We start from the raw sequence: 14,749 nt of genomic DNA on the forward strand, positions 1-14,749 counted from the left end.
TTGGCTACATAGTGAGTTTGAGGCTAGCCTGGGCTACATGCAATCCTAATTCCATTTTGTTTTTGGTTTTGGTTTTTTTGTTTGTTTGTTTTTTGAGACAGGGTTTCTCTGTATAGCTTTGCACCTTTCCTGGGACTCACTCTGTAGCTCAGGCTGGCCTCAGACTCAGAGATCCGCCTGACTCTGCCCCCGAGTGCTGGGATTAAAGGCGTGCGCTTTTTGCTTTTTGTTTCTTTTCTTTCTTTCTTTTTTTTTGGTGTGTGTGGGGGCGTTGCTATCCTAATTTCAAACAAAGCAAAAAGCAAAAACAACAAAGAAACCTATCCAGGCATGGCGCAGCATGTAAGGGAGGCCTAGTGCTCACCAATTTTGCCTTCCTGGGCCTGGGCCTTGCTGAGTTTTGTTGTGGAATGTAGTGATGTCACCTGGTAACAGCCCAGCCTTCCTGGCTTTCTGGTTTATTTGGCAAGTATGGTGCAAAAGGGCACAGAGTGGGTAGGGCTTTGGATGTGGTTATACAAATCCCAACACTGACTGCAGATGGCAGCCTGGGTAAGGAGCAGGGCTGGGATGTCCCTCGGTGGCAGGGTGCACATGTGAGGTACCTGAAGCATGCATGCATCAGGCCTGGTTTGATCCTTAGCAATACCACACACACACTGTGCTGGCTAGCTTTCTGTCAGCTTGACCCGAGCTAAAGCCATCTGAGAGGAGGGACCCTCAACTAAGAAAATACCTTCATAAGGTCAGGTCGTAGGCCAGGCAGCGGTGGCACACACCTTTAATCCCAGCACTCAGGAGGCAGAGGCAGGTGGAACTCTGTGGGTTCGAGGCCAGCCTGGACTATAGAACAAGTTCCAGGACAGCCAGGGCTACACAGAGAAACCCTGTCTTGGAAAACCAACCAAGCAAACAAAAAGATCAGGCTATAGGTAAGCCTGTAGGGCATTTTCTTCATTAGTGATTGATGGGGGAGGGCCCAGCCCATTGTGGGTAGTGCCATCCCTGGGCTGGTGGTCCTGGGTTCTACAAGAAAGCAGGCTGAACAATCCATGAGGAGCAAGTCAGTAAACAGCATCCCTCTGTGGCCTCTGCCTCAGCTCCTGCCTCCAGGTTGCTGCCCTGTGTCAGTTCCTGTTCTGACTTCCTTCAGTGATGAGCAGTGATGTGGAAGTGTAAGTCACATAAATCCCTTTCCTCCCCACCTTGTTTTTTGATCATGGTGGGGCATAGCTAGAATCATAGCATTCTGTAGGTGGACGCAGAAGGCTGGAGATTTTGAGGCTAACAGCCTCAGTGAATCCTCCCAAGGATCGACAAACTGGGTATGTGGGTGACCAAGGGGGCCTCTAATCTCATGCTTGCTCTGACATCCCTGAGGGTCTGACAGAAATCTAAGGTGTCTTGTCTCTTTGCTGAGGGTGGCAGCAGATGCCTGGGACCTCCAGACTGAGGGATTTCTAGTCGGGGTGCTGTCTGAGGCAAGAGCTTGTCCAGGTTCCCATCTACCCTGTGCTTCCCTGCTGGGGCTCTACCTCTGCACTGGACCTGTCCTCCTCATGCAGTCTTCTCTAGAAGGAAAGAGGAAACCCAGGCCCAGCCAGACAGAGCAACTCACTCACAACACCCTTGCCAGGCAGGAAGTAGCAAGTGAACCTAGTTCTGGCCACCCCACAGCTGCCCTTGGGGTTCCTTGCAAGAATAGGGCACCTAGCCAAGCGGTGGTGGCACACGCTTTTAATACCAGCACTCGGGAGGCAGAGCCAGGCAGATCTCTGTGAGTTTGAGGCCAGCCTGGTCTATAGAGTGAGATCCAAGGCACCAAAAACTACACAGAGAAACCTTGTCTTGAAAAACAAAACAAACAAAAGCAAAACAAAAGGCACTTAGGCTATCCCTTGTCTTCATTACCATCTGATGATCCAAGAGGCTTCAGCCTGTTTGTTTGACTGCTACCAGTTTTAGCTGGTTTCCAACCCAGGCTGGAGTCTGCCAGTCACCTGTCACTCTGAGTGGGGAAAGAGGTCCAATGCAGAACTGTATGCCTACATACACAAACTATAATACACACAGAGTAAGTGTAGGTTTGTAGGTTTGCACACAGTAAATACACACCCTGTTGGTGTGATGGCAGAGGCCTTTAATCCCAACACTGCAGGTGGAAAGGAGGTGGGGGAGAGGAGAAGGAGAGCCAGCTCAGTTGGTAGAATGCTTGGCTAGCATTCCGGAAGCAAGAGGGTCAGGAGTTCAAGACTAGTCTGGGCTGCATGAGACAGACGGTGCCATCTCCCTGGGCATGGCGACACATGCCCACCCAACACCCGGGAGGCTCACAAAAAGCACATGGTTGTCCTGATCTGCACAGCGAGTTTCGTCACTGACCCCCACAAAGAAAAGAAAGCTGAATCCCATCCATTTTTAAAAAGATTTGACCTCTATGTGTTTTGCCTGTACCACCACCCGCTTGTTCGCGGAGGTTAGAAGAGGGCGTTGGATCCTCTGGAAGTGGTTGTGCGCCTCTCACGGGTGCTGGGAACCCACCTGGGGTCCTCTGTGAGAGCCGCACGTGCTCTTAACCCCTGAGCCATCTCTCCAGCCCAGACGTAATCCTACTCAGATCCCCCCAATCTGAGTAACTTTAATGATCAGACCATGGCAGTATGGACCCAAGTTTACCAAGGTGCCCGTGACCCAAACAAGTGGCACCCCGCTGCTCTACCCGTGTCCCGCACCCCCGCAAGCCGGAAAGAGCTCAGAGGAGCTTAACAGTCGCGCTACAGGATGAGCGGACTCCAGTCGCACGCCATCATTTCAGCTTCACACAGCCCAGCACGCCAGCTCTCGCAGGGACGGGGTCACCGGGATTCTGCGGGGACCACAGGGCGCCTGGGTGCAGCCCGGAAAGCGCGCCGCCCGGCAGCCTTCCCGCTGCGCGGCCCTCTGCCGCCCCCTGCCGCCGTGGCGTGGACACTGCAGGCCCGCCCGCCCGCCCGCCCGCCTCCGGATTGGCCACCCCGAGTCTCGGGCGCCGAGGCCCCGCCTCCTGTCCGGGTTCTTTGATCACGCGCCGGAGGGCTCTTCCGGGGCCGGAGCCAACCCACGGTGTTGCTGTCAGGGCTGCACGGCGGGAGGTAAGGCATGGCCGGGTTGGATGGGCTGCAGCGCGCCAGCACCCGGCAGCTCGGGGTGCCGGGGTTCTAAGGTGCCCAGGCGGGCAGCGACCCCCCGGCATGCTCCAGGTCCCCCCACCCCAAGCCCCGAGCCTCCCAGCGCCGTGGGAACCACCTTCTGCCAGCCGTGGCAGGCCAGCATCCTAAGATCGGCCTCATACTCTTCCGGCTCTGGCCCCCTCGGCCTGAGGCTCGCGACTGGGAACTGGCAAAACTGGCCCACGGATGTGGGGCAGTCAGCCCGTACCTCTTCCGGGACAGGAACTTGGGCCATCTCAGTGCCGCCGCCCCAGGATTATCTTCTTCCTTTCGATGGGGCCATCCTCTCCACCTCTGCTTGTCAGCCCTGGCAGGGAGGGGAGGGACATGGGAGGAGCCCCGGGTGTACTAGAGGCAGGTGACATCATCTAGAAGATACTGTCCATCTCTACCGTGTCCACACTAGTACCTGAGACCGATGCTGAGGACTGTATCTAAGGCTACACCAGAGACAAGGGGAGTAGAACCCAGGCCTGAAGTTCCTAGCCTGTATCGTGGGGACAGAACCAGCACCCCTTCTCACCCCTTCACCGCGGTGCAGGGCCCTCCCGTTTCTCTTCCATTTAGCCTTGCACCTACAAATGTCTAGCAGGCATCTGAGCTGGGCCACACCCTCACGTGTGCTTAATCGCTGGGCAGGAAGCAGGTTGGCCTGGCTGGGATCTGGGCCTACCCTTGGTGCTCAGAGCCTTGGTTACCTGGGTTTCTCAGCCCAGTGTTTGGCTGTAAGTGTTCCTGGACTTCCACTCCAGCTTCGGGGAGGGATACAAACCTGCTTGTCACTGTAGGCATAACTGACAGCCTCCCTTCTTTCTCCCCAGGGAGCCCAGGGGAGGCGCCCTCCCGAGGCCACCACTGCTCATGCAGACCACTCAGCCATCTGGCTGCCGATGTCATGAGTAACACCACAGTACCCAATGCTCCCCAGGCCAACAGCGACTCCATGGTGGGCTATGTGTTGGGGCCTTTCTTCCTCATCACCCTGGTCGGGGTGGTGGTGGCTGTGGTAAGGAGCCCCCACCAGTGGTGGCTAAAGCAACTTCTGGGCGGGCCTGGCCTGGTGCCCACAGCATCTCAGCTGTTCTTTAAGGGTGTAGAAGTGGGTCCTCAGGATGGGCCATACTAATCTCCCCAGCTTCCACAGTCCCGTGTCTCTGTTACAGGTAATGTATGTGCAGAAGAAAAAGCGGTGAGTGTCCTACCCCCCCCCCCCATGCTGTGCCCTGCACCCTAGCTTCCCCTTTCCAGGCCCAGTGGTGTCTCTGGCTTGAGGGAGGGGAGCAGACACTGAATTCGAGTGTCAGAACAGGGTTGGGGCCTGGGCTGAGCCTTGCCCTCCCATTCCCCAGGGTGGACCGGCTTCGCCATCACCTGCTTCCCATGTACAGCTATGACCCCGCAGAAGAGCTCCATGAGGCCGAGCAGGAGCTGCTGTCTGATGTGGGTGACCCCAAGGTGAGAGTTCTGGGTCAAGCACATTCTGCCTAGCCAGGTACCTCTAACATGCTCGGCAACAGGGGGGCTGAAAGCCCCATGCTCTTCCTTCCCCTCAGGTGGTACATGGCTGGCAGAGCAGCTACCAGCACAAGCGAATGCCCCTGCTGGACATCAAGACATGACTTGCTATCCACCCAGATAGGTACTGGGATGTGCATTCTAAGAACACCCTCAGCTGGCCCCAAGCCAAGCCTACCAAGCATGGATGGGGTGGCTGGGTGACAGCTTTGTTTTCTCTAGTTGCTTGGACCTTGGGCACAACCCAAGAGGCCTCTGGAGTCGTTCCCATGGTGACAGGCCCAGATGCATACTATCCAGTGTATATATTTTGTAAATAAACTTTTGTGGCTCCCAGTTACCCTTGCTGAGTCTGGGTAGGGTCGCTGTCTGCAGCATCTGTTACCCAACTGCTTTATGTCCTGCTTGCCCGACACACCAAAAACTTAAGTCCAGAAAAGGCTATTTTTTTTATTCAAGTAACTGCAAATAGGAAACCAGAGGGAAGCCCCAGGCCGGGACAGATAACTGGCCACCCCTCCCCCACAGAACAAGGGAAGAAGGTGGTCCTACACCCTTTTCCCATCAAAGTGGGCCCCTCCTCACTCAGCTGCAGCATCCAAGGGGCAGCAGGGCCCCATCTTCCCTGGTGTGGGGTGTTTGGTAACCAGCCTGCTGCACCCCAGCCCCCCTTCCCCCTAGAGTGTCTTGGGGAGAATGCAGGCGCAATGGGAGGATGAACTTTTGGTGCTGGTAGCAGCAGCAATGGTGGGTGTCTAAGATGAACATTGAACAAAAAAAAAAAAAAAAAAAAAAAAAAAAAAAACCAAAACACAGCTGTCCAGAGGTAGTTTGTGAACAGAGGAAAAGGTGGAACCAGAACCTTGGGGGACAGGGAGGAGCAAAGGGGGGGGGGGCAAGGCTGGCTCCTTAGTGCCCCACTGGAGGAAAGGGAACAGCCTAGAGTGGGGGTGGGGGAGGTGAGTTAGCGCCCCATCTGCTTTAAGTGGATGCCAGAGAATAGGACCCCACCCTGGAGATGGGTGGGGACTCCCATCATCACTGCATTGGGTCCCAGGTGAGAACAAGGTAGGTGGGGCCATCATGTCCTACTTCCTGTGGTTAAAGGGGCTTTAGCCAACCTAGTGCAGGGTCTAGGTAAGGTGGGGGCAGAAGCAACTGAGAAACCCACCTGTGACAGTTTAGGGGGGCATGCTGGGATCTAAGCATCCCTGCACCACCCACACCTACTGCTACCAGGTCAGCCAGTGGGGCTTGTCAGAAGTTAGATGGGGCTGGGGCCCTTTAAGGCCAGGGAATGCTCCCAGGACCCTCTCCAAGAAAGCCAGGAACAGCAGAGCAGAAGGACCTGCAAGACAGCCTAGAGAGCGACGTCTCTAAGGGAGCCGCGCAGCAGGACAGGCTGCGGCTAAATGGGAAGTTAGCCTTGTCGGGAGAGGGCAGGTGTGCTGGGGAGGAGGGCACAGGGACTGAGCCAAATCCTGCTCCCGTGGGTGCCGCAGAGCCTGCAGCTGGCGCGGTAGTGTGCAGTGGGGGTGGGGAGGGTCCTGGAAGCGGGGCTTCCAGTCCCAGGGGAAGGCTGCTCCTCTGATGGCCAAGGAGCAGGCGGTACTGTGCGTGGTCGGTCACTGCTCCTCCTCCGAGGACTCCTGGGAGATGCCCCCCTCTTCCTCCTTCTCCTGTGGGAGGCAGAACAACTCTGGGCCTGGCCCTCCTTCTCCGCCAACACCCCTCCCTCCCAGGCTCGCCTCTGCAGAAGGGGATGAGTCAGGGCTGAGTGTGTGGGTGACTCAGCAACCTCCACGCTGCTTTCATTCATAAAAATGAAGGATTTAAAGGGAGGGAAAAAAAAACCACACAGTTGCTCTCTCACACAGGCCAGACCAGGCACCTAGCCCAGGCCTTTGCTGAGGGCTGAGGAAGTGGCAAGCTCTCCAGGGAGGAGGCTGAAGGGCATGAGACAAAAACAGGAGGCGTCCGCTAGGCGGCACAGGGCAGGTGTGGGGCTGGTGGCAGGCAAGGCCTGGGGTAGCCAATGGCTGACCCTGGGAGCCAGGGTGGGAAGGAAGTGTGTACCCCAGGGGCTAACTCACTGGACTGGAATGTTGGGACACCACAGGGCCCCACAGTGCCAGGCAAACTCCAAAACAACTAGTTTCCTGTTACTCATTCCTGGGGCCTTGCCAACAGGGCCCCCCAGCCCCTCCACTAAGGGGTGGCTCAGCTCAAGGAATGACCATGCCTTGACAGCTTGGGAACAGGGCTAAGAACACTGTATCTTCGAGGCAGGGGCCCCCTGCAGTAACCCCCACTTAGGAAGGGGCCCGTAGGACATAATTCCCTGTCCAGATCTGCACTCCCTGGTCTTCCCGAGGGTCTTAATAAGGGGGTAATGTGGGCACGGGGCACTTGGAAGGCCAAAGCACCCCTCCCATAGCAGGTGCCTGAAATTAGGAATTACCTTCCGGAGATGAGGGACCCTCTGATGCAGAGGGTAACCCAAACTCATGTAACAGGTTTGGTGCACGCTTACCAACATCCCTGGCCACACTGGGGACGTTCTTAACACTGCCCTCCCACCCCCAGGCCCCACAGAGAACCTACCAGTTTCTTGGGTCTGCCCCTTGGTTTCCTTCCTGGAGCCGTGGTGGTTTTCTAGAATCAGAAAAAACAACTCCAAGTCCAAAGTATTCAACGGACTCTAGAGCCCCGTGTAAGAGGGTGATGATGGCAGGGGCTCAGGGCAGCCCAGGACCACCAGCAGGTCCACCCAAGTCCAGCTGGGGATGACTGGCCAACCCACGCCCCCACATCTAACATACACACACCCCTACTCCCTCCTCCACAAGTGACTCAGAGGATATGAGTCGTGTGTTAAAAAAATAATAAAATAAAAACAAAGATGACTTCTTTGAAAGCCCGATGCCACTGTGACTCTGGCCCCCTGCATGCTTGTGTCCTCAGGATGAACGATGGGGACAGTCCCAGCCCAGAGCTGGTACAGGCCTCACTCTCACTGTCTTGATTTTTCCAGACCTAAAGGGCTAGACCTCCTAACTTGCTTTCCCCAGAGTCCTGGGCACCCCATTTCTCCCCAGACAGCCCTGCCGTGAACACGGAGGCCGCCATGGAGAAGATCCTCACCCGCGTCTTGGTGGCCCCCTTATTTTTGCTTCCCTTTGGTCGGCCCCGAGGTCTCTTCGGTGTTGGCACTTCACTGGGCTCCTTCTGTAAAGACATGTGGGAGCCAGGGACATGCTACAGCCAAGCCGTGACCCTAAGAGGTTACCCCAGCCCAGCCCAGCCCAGGAGTCCACAGGAGACTGGGCAAGCAAAGCCCCAAGGACTCCAAACTTGCCCGACCATGGCCCCTCCCTCCCAAGTTTTCAGATCAAAGAAAGATAGGAAACCAGAGGCCTTTGGGAAAGATGTCACCGGACCAGGGAGGCCGCTGTGGCCTCAACTGTTATACTACTGATTTTTGCAAAATGCCTAATGCCGAGCCCGGCTCACCTGTATGTGGGAGCGTTAACGTCTAGCATTGTCTGGTGACTCCAATCAACAGCAAAGCCAGTGTCCATCATTGGCCACCATTGCTACTACTACCTCCCCTCCTCCGTTTTACAAAAGAGAGTCCTCTCCAGGAGACAAGCCACACCCAGACCTGAGCTCTGGTCAGCCCGAGCCAGAATAAAAGGTTGTGGGGGCTCCCACTTATAATCAGTATCAGCACTCAAGAATCTGAGCCAGGGCCGGGCAGTGGTGGCGCACGCCTTTAATCCCAGCACTCGGGAGGCAAGAAAAAGGCAGGCGGATCTGTGAGCTCGAGGCCAGCCTGGGCTACAGAGCGAGATCCAGATCCAGGAAAGGCACAAAGTTATACAGAGAAACCCTGTCTCAACCACCACCACCACCCCAAAAAAAAATCTGAGCCTGGAGTATAGTGAATGAGGCCTTCCTGGGCCACAGTTCCAAAAGCCAGCCTTGGTCCAGCACTCAGGATGCAAAGCAGAGGGTGCTGGCCTCATAGGCCTAGTCCCCCACGCTTGCTCTGGAGACTCACCCACCTCTACTGGGAGACAGCTTCGAGATCTAATGCAGAACCAGGCATGTGGCACAGCCACCATCCTGCTGGCCACCCTCCCAGGGACCTCAGACAGGGATTCAATGCCCATACACAGACAAACACCCCCACTCTTTCCCAGCTGACAGAAACAGAGTAAGGATGCAGAAACCCGACAAGTGTGCGATTATGTGTTTAAAACTGTGTACAGCTACAGGCCAGTGGAAGAGCCAGGCCCCTGTCTCCATTCTGGGCAGGGCAAAAATAACCAAATATTTTTAAGGCAGGGCCTGACCCTCCTGCCTGTGCCCCACACCTGCCTCCACTCTTTGGGGTGGATGTTAAGGATGTTCAGTGGCCCGCCACACTGTGATGCTTGACACCAAGTTCCTTTGACAGTTCTTAAGGGCCATCTTGAATGCCTTTGGGCAGTGAGCGCACACGGGGATGGGAAACACAGTTGGGTACTCTCCCTGCTCGGTCACACCCTGCTGTGGTGCCAGGTACCTCCCTAGCCCCAGAGAGGAAACAAAGCATTGCTTTAGTCACCCACCTGACTCCCTACCAGCGCCGTCCCAGGACTCACCGGAGGCTGCTTGCACGGCCTACCCCGGCCTCGCTTCTCAGTCCCGTCCTTCTCCTGTTTGGAGGCCAGAGGCTGGCTGGACTTCGAGCTGGTCTCGCTCATCTTCCCTCTCTACGGGGCAGTGGGGACCACCTGTGATGCTGGGAGACAAAGCTGCCAGTTAACACACGGCTCCCACCACTGTCCCACCCTACCCCTCACCACCCCAAGGCACACGGCAGAAAGTGCCAGTGGCAAGCTGAGGTGACTCCTCACAGCCACCCCCGACCCCAGCAGGTCCAAGCCTGAGAACCGGGACAAATGCCAGAGCCCATCACATCCCCAAAAGATCCAGAGATGGTGGCAATGGACGGAGGTGGAAGAGCTGAGGGTGTCCTGGACTTGTTCTGACTGTAACTTGGGGAAGGGCAGATTCTCAGATAGACCCTTCCAAAGCCTGACTTCCCAGGTCCAGGACGACACCCATCTGTGTGCATGCGTGTGACAGAGTGAGAGACAGCCAGAGCCACAGAGGGCCTGCACTCTGTACTAGGGTCAAACAAGACAGCCAGCTAGCTTACTTCTAGTCACGACCAAGCTTTAGTCGCTGGCCCAGGACACTCCACTCTGTACTTCTGCAGGGACCACACAGCCTGTCCTCAGTGAGGGCAGAAACCAGTGAAGGGCCAGGGGCCAGGCATCAGTCTCAGTACCATGGCCTGCGAGGACCAGGCTTCTCCCTTCTGGGCTAACTGAGGTTGTTCCCAGTGCCTATGCTTGCTGGGCAGTGTGCTCTTATCACTGGGAAGCTGTGCCCCCAACTCTCTTTTCAGATTTTTGTGGCAACTGCTAATTTTGACCCAATGACAGGAAAACATTTTGGAAACTTGTGATTTTGAAAACACTTAACGGTTCCTAATCCTCAAGCATCAAGAGGAGACTCTCCAGATGGTAGAACTCTGCTAATTATTCTATTACAATATCTCAAACTCGAGACCCCTTTAAACAGAGTGGCTGGGCCAGCTCCATCATTAGTGGCTCGGTCTGTTCTCTAATTACAGGCCGTGATTAGAATCTTACATTGCACCACAGGTCCCCTTCAAACCAAACATCAAAATTAATCAGCTAAATGAGCGCTGACCTCACACTGAGGTCTGCCGGAGGCCCTTCAGAGGGGGGCCACGGGGGAGAGCCGGCCCCAATCCCGGAGACCATGGGCCCAGCTTGCCTGTTGAGCCTGGCCAGTCTCCCTGGACACTGTTATGCCACCTGGTGCCTCCCCAATCCTTACCGTTAAGGACTCTTTAAACCACCTGCTCCCCCCACTGAATTAAGAGTTCAGAGTCCCTGTCCAGTGAGGTCAAGAAAACACTCATCAGGGAGGCATGGCTTGCACAAGTCACACTTAGGGTCAAAGCCTGATGAGCTTTTGGGTCTCCAGGCTGTCTTCTCACAAGGGTGCACACACTGTGGCCCTCCAACGTTTACGGAACTATGCAGGAATAACCAGAGGAATACTATCCTGGCAGGTCCATGGCTAGCTGAGTTTTTTGTTTTTTCAATAGCTCAGAGAAGACCCAGAAGTGGCCAAGGTCACACAGCAACTCGGTAAAACGGAGTGGGTTCCTGCGGAGCGCTTACAAACCGACACTTTGTTAACTGAGGAGAAGCAGGTTAAGACCCTGGCGCCCTCTTCCTCCAGCCTGAGGGTGCCTCCGCCAGTGTCCCGGCCTGGCGGTTGTAGGCCGGCGGTCTAAGCGCTGGGGCGAGGGGGAGGGGCGCGGGCCCTGCAGGCGCGGGAAACGGCGCACCCCGACCACATGCACCGCCACGCGGGTGCGCCCGGCCCCACTTCCTGCCAGAGGGGGCACCCAAGCCCGCCTTGGGGGCAGGAAGCCTGGTACGAGTTGGAGGAAGAAAACCCCCTCCTCCCAACGCGAAAACCAAAACCCCAGAGGGGGGGGGGGGCAGAAACGGGGAGTCAAAGAGACTAGTTCTAACAGAACCCGGCAAAGCAGAGGAACCAGTTTGTAGGGGCGGAGGGCAGGCCCGGCCCTGGGGGCTGAAGAGGCGCGGGGCAGGGCCAAAGGTGTGTGTGTGGGGGGGGGGGGGTGAGGCCCCGACACCCGGGCCCTCACGATCCGGCCTCGTCCACGCAGAGCACTACCCTGGGAGAGGCCGGGGGAAGGCCAGAGAGGAATCGCGGGGCACCGGGCCCCTCCCCCGCACTTCTAGAACTTCCCTGGCTGACGGGGGGGGGGGGTGCTCGCCCACCTCCCGCCGCTGCGCAGCGCGCGCCCCTCCCCGAGGCCGGGCTCGCCGAGCGCGAGGTGCACGGGCGCCGCCGGGTGCACAAGCGACGCTCGCCGCAGCCGCGCGCCCCCTCCCCCCCTCCGCGCGTCGTTCCCCGGGGTGGGGGGTGGGTCTCCGCACCCCACGGGCGCGCGCGGGACGCCCTCGGCCTGGGGGGACCGGAGGACGCGGCGCTTTGCGGAGTACCCACCCCGGCCCCGCCGTCCGCCCGCCCGCCCGCGCGCACGGTGCGGCCTCCCCTTTCCCGCGGCCCGCGCCAGCCCGGGGCCTGGGAATAAAGCGGGCAGCGCGCGCTGCAGGCCCCCCGGGCGCGCCGCGGACACTCACCGCGAGCTCGGCAGGCCGCCCGCGGGGCGCGCTCGGGGCTGCCGGGCGCGGCGGGGCTGGGCGCAGGGGACCGGCCTGGGCTGCTCCGCCGCCGCCGCCGCCACCACCGCCGCCGGTCGCAAATGCGGATCTGAAACCGGGAGAGAGGGCAGAGGCGCTGAGACCGCTGCGTGCGCGCCGCCCGGGGCCCCGCCGGGGATGTGTGTCACATCCGAGCTGGGGCGAGGGAACACGGACGGATCCCGCTCCCCTGGAGGATGGCGAGGGGCAGGAAGCCGGGCACGGCCCGTGCGCGGCCTCAATAAATAATAATGTGATTAGATTCTAGACCTAGAGAAGGGGAAAAAAAAAAAAAAGGAAGCCACCCGAGCGGCGGCGAACTCACGCCTTCTTGGAGCCGCGCCAACACCAGAAATAGCCCCGACTCGGAGTCCCAATTAGAAGAGCGCAGCCCCGGCTCAGGGGAGCTTAAAAAGAGCGACCCAGGGGCAGGGGGGACGGGCCCGCCCGCGCCAGCCGTGTCACCGGGGGGCGGGGCCATGCAAATGAGCCCGGGGATTTAAAAGGGCGGCCAGCCGCCGCCGCCGCCGCCGCGCGCGCGCGCGTGGGTCTGCGGAGACTGCGCGCGCGGCCTGCGCGGGGGCGCGCGCCGACGGCCCTCGTTTCTCACCGTTTCCCCGGGAGCGAGCGGGCGGGCGGGCGGAGGAGGGGCCGGCGGAGGTGGCCGCAGCCCCGCTGTCGCCGTGGGCAGCCAGGGAGCACGCCGACGGGAGCCGTTGGTGGGCCGGGCGCTGGTGCCCCCGACCCCCCCCTCCCTCCCGTCGGCCGGCCGGCGTGTGCGTGTCTGCGGGCCACCCGGCCCGTGCCAGCCCCGGCCGTGAAACTCAAACGGGAAACTTGGCAAACGGGGGACGGTTTGAGTCTAGTAACGGCCGGCACCCCGGTGCGGGCTCCCAGGGAGCCGGGCGATTGGCCGGTTCGCAGGTACACCGGAGGGCGGAGCCCCGAGCGGTGCCCGCTGCGCGGTGCCCGGGCAGCACGCGGCCCCAGCTGGTGCGAACCCCCCCCTCCGCCGTGACCAAGGCCAGGGGGTGCCTGGAAGCGCCCCGAGGGCAGGGGTTCGAGCTTTCCCGCCTCCGGGCGCCGGGCTCAACAAAAGACTTGTTGCTGGGCCTCGGGAGTAAAGCCGGAGTGGGGGAAGATGGCGCGCGGGGACGCGGGCGCGGGCCCTGGACGCAGCTGCCCACCTCGCTCCCCCGGGGCGGCCTCTCCACACCTCTCGTGATGCAGAGACTAGCAATGCGGGCCCCGTGACACACGACTGTGACTCACAGCTCTGCTCCCCTTCCTCCGCGGCCGTCAGCCCGCTGCTCTCCTCGGGGGGCGCCCCGCCGGGCGGTGGAGAGGGGGGACGCGGGGCCCGGCGTGCGCCCGGCTGGAGGCGGGGTGGCAGCTGGGGTGGTGGTGGTGGTGGTGGTGGTGGGGAGGCGGGCCTCCAAGTTTCAGGAATGCCTCAGGAATGTTTCCGGTGGGGGGTGGGGAGCGCGGCGGGCCCAGGCCCCCCCCCCCCCACGAGCCGCGGGGACGGAGCCCCGGGCGCGGGGCAGCACGTGCTCGGTGGGGGCGGGGCGCGGCGGGCTGGCCCGGGCGGCCCGGGCGGGCGGTGGACCTGTTGCGGGTCCCCGACCGAGGTCCAGGTGACCCTCAACTTGCCGAGGTGCCCCTGGAGCGGGAGGAAGTCACGGGAGGGCGGGCCACCGGGCGGAGGGGAGCCCAGGGCGCCCGGGCAGTCTGGGGGAGGAGCGGCTGCCCCTTTGTGTGCAGCCGCCGTGGGGGCGGGGCGGGGTGGAAGCGCGCCGCGCCCTCCATCTTGGTGCCCCGCGAGCAGAGTTGGCCGGCCGGAGGGGCCACGGAGTCGGCGGCGAGCTCGGGGGACCTCCCAACGAGGGGGTGGTCCAGCATGCCCATCGACTCCCCACCAGCACCTCTCCCCCAGGCCCCAGGTCGTGGCCAGCAGCCTAGGCCACGAGGCCCCTGCTATGGTGTTGAAGGGGGCAACGTGTTGGGGACGGTCCTGCGGGCGCCTTCCCCCTCCCCACCCGACTTCGCAGTGGCGCCTCCGTGTGTAACGCCTGTGACCTGTGGCCATCCCCGGGGTTAAGACACCGAGAGGAGAGAGGGCTATCCCAACCGAGTGGGCTTTGGGGAAACTTGGCCACTTGCTTGGCCCACTTCTAGTAAACGGGTGTGATCTTATTTTTTCCGCTTAGTTCTCTTCGTCCTGATTTCCTCACCGCCTTATGTGTATCTCCTGTGTATTTTTGTAGGCAATTTAAGATCTTCTCTAGAAGGAGGCAGGTATAAGTAAATGTCTACCAGATAAATACCTTAGTTTGTCTCCCTTCTGGCTTATCCACTCCTGAAATACAAACATTTCTGCGCACTGACCCCCATGCACACACCTCCATGCTTTCTGGGTTGCACCTGCCCCGGGTTCCATTCCCTTTGTAGTATTAAGATTTAAGCATAAGGAGCCCTAGCTAATCTAACTTCATGTCTAGCCAAACAAAGAAGGCATGAGATTGAAAACTTTTTTTGACTTCCAAGCTTTTGAGGTACAGTGAATGAACAAAAAGTTACGTGCACTTTTGAAGTTTGGACTTAGTGGGAGCTCCAGGAAGCCACCTGAGAAGTGGTAGTGGCCTGAGCAGGCCTTCCTTGGCTCTGGAGAAGGGGTGGGATAGGTACAGGGGGCCA

At 59.3% G+C, this 14,749-nt stretch overlaps 2 protein-coding genes across 4 annotated transcripts; one reads left to right on the plus strand and one right to left on the minus strand.

Annotated features, from left to right (window-relative positions):
- Positions 1-3,046: 3,046 nt before the first annotated feature.
- Positions 3,047-4,935, plus strand: Smim29 (small integral membrane protein 29). 2 transcript variants are annotated; one of them, XM_036168039.1, is made up of 5 exons: positions 3,047-3,131; positions 4,031-4,155; positions 4,373-4,398; positions 4,559-4,664; positions 4,763-4,935. In XM_036168039.1, exons 2-5 carry the CDS (start codon positions 4,105-4,107, stop codon positions 4,826-4,828), a joined length of 249 nt encoding a protein of 82 aa, XP_036023932.1. In that variant the 5' UTR covers positions 3,047-3,131; positions 4,031-4,104; the 3' UTR covers positions 4,829-4,935. The 2 variants fall into 2 exon arrangements, with proteins under 2 accessions (XP_036023932.1, XP_036023931.1); XM_036168038.1 differs by having other exon boundaries at positions 3,048-3,131; positions 4,031-4,215.
- A 1,414-nt stretch (positions 4,936-6,349) lies between these two features.
- On the minus strand, positions 6,350-12,542 carry Hmga1 (high mobility group AT-hook 1). 2 transcript variants are annotated; one of them, XM_036168036.1, is made up of 6 exons: positions 12,378-12,541; positions 11,993-12,122; positions 9,341-9,513; positions 7,869-7,952; positions 7,329-7,379; positions 6,350-6,403 (listed from the first exon to the last, which is right to left on the minus strand). In XM_036168036.1, exons 3-6 carry the CDS (start codon positions 9,473-9,475, stop codon positions 6,350-6,352), a joined length of 324 nt encoding a protein of 107 aa, XP_036023929.1. In that variant the 5' UTR covers positions 9,476-9,513; positions 11,993-12,122; positions 12,378-12,541. The 2 variants fall into 2 exon arrangements, with proteins under 2 accessions (XP_036023929.1, XP_036023930.1); XM_036168037.1 differs by lacking the exon at positions 11,993-12,122 and having other exon boundaries at positions 12,378-12,542.
- Positions 12,543-14,749: the final 2,207 nt, after the last annotated feature.

This window comes from Onychomys torridus, chromosome 18, assembly GCF_903995425.1.
Source record: "Onychomys torridus chromosome 18, mOncTor1.1, whole genome shotgun sequence".
Classification (NCBI taxonomy): Eukaryota; Metazoa; Chordata; class Mammalia; order Rodentia; family Cricetidae; genus Onychomys; species Onychomys torridus.

Bases quoted from the DNA above. Each gene is read 5' to 3' on its own strand.
- Smim29 (XM_036168038.1), top strand. From the start codon at position 4,105: ATGAGTAACACCACAGTACCCAATGCTCCCCAGGCCAACAGCGACTCC. The intron at 4,216-4,372 runs GTAAGGAGCCCC...TCTCTGTTACAG, and splicing joins TCGGGGTGGTGGTGGCTGTG to GTAATGTATGTGCAGAAGAA. The intron at 4,399-4,558 runs GTGAGTGTCCTA...CCCATTCCCCAG, and splicing joins TATGTGCAGAAGAAAAAGCG to GGTGGACCGGCTTCGCCATC.
- Hmga1 (XM_036168037.1), bottom strand. From the start codon at position 9,475: ATGAGCGAGACCAGCTCGAAGTCCAGCCAGCCTCTGGCCTCCAAACAG. The intron at 7,953-9,340 runs GTGGGTGACTAA...ATGTCTTTACAG, and splicing joins CGGCGCTGGTAGGGAGTCAG to AAGGAGCCCAGTGAAGTGCC. The intron at 6,404-7,328 runs GTAGGTTCTCTG...TGCCTCCCACAG, and splicing joins GGGGCAGACCCAAGAAACTG to GAGAAGGAGGAAGAGGGGGG.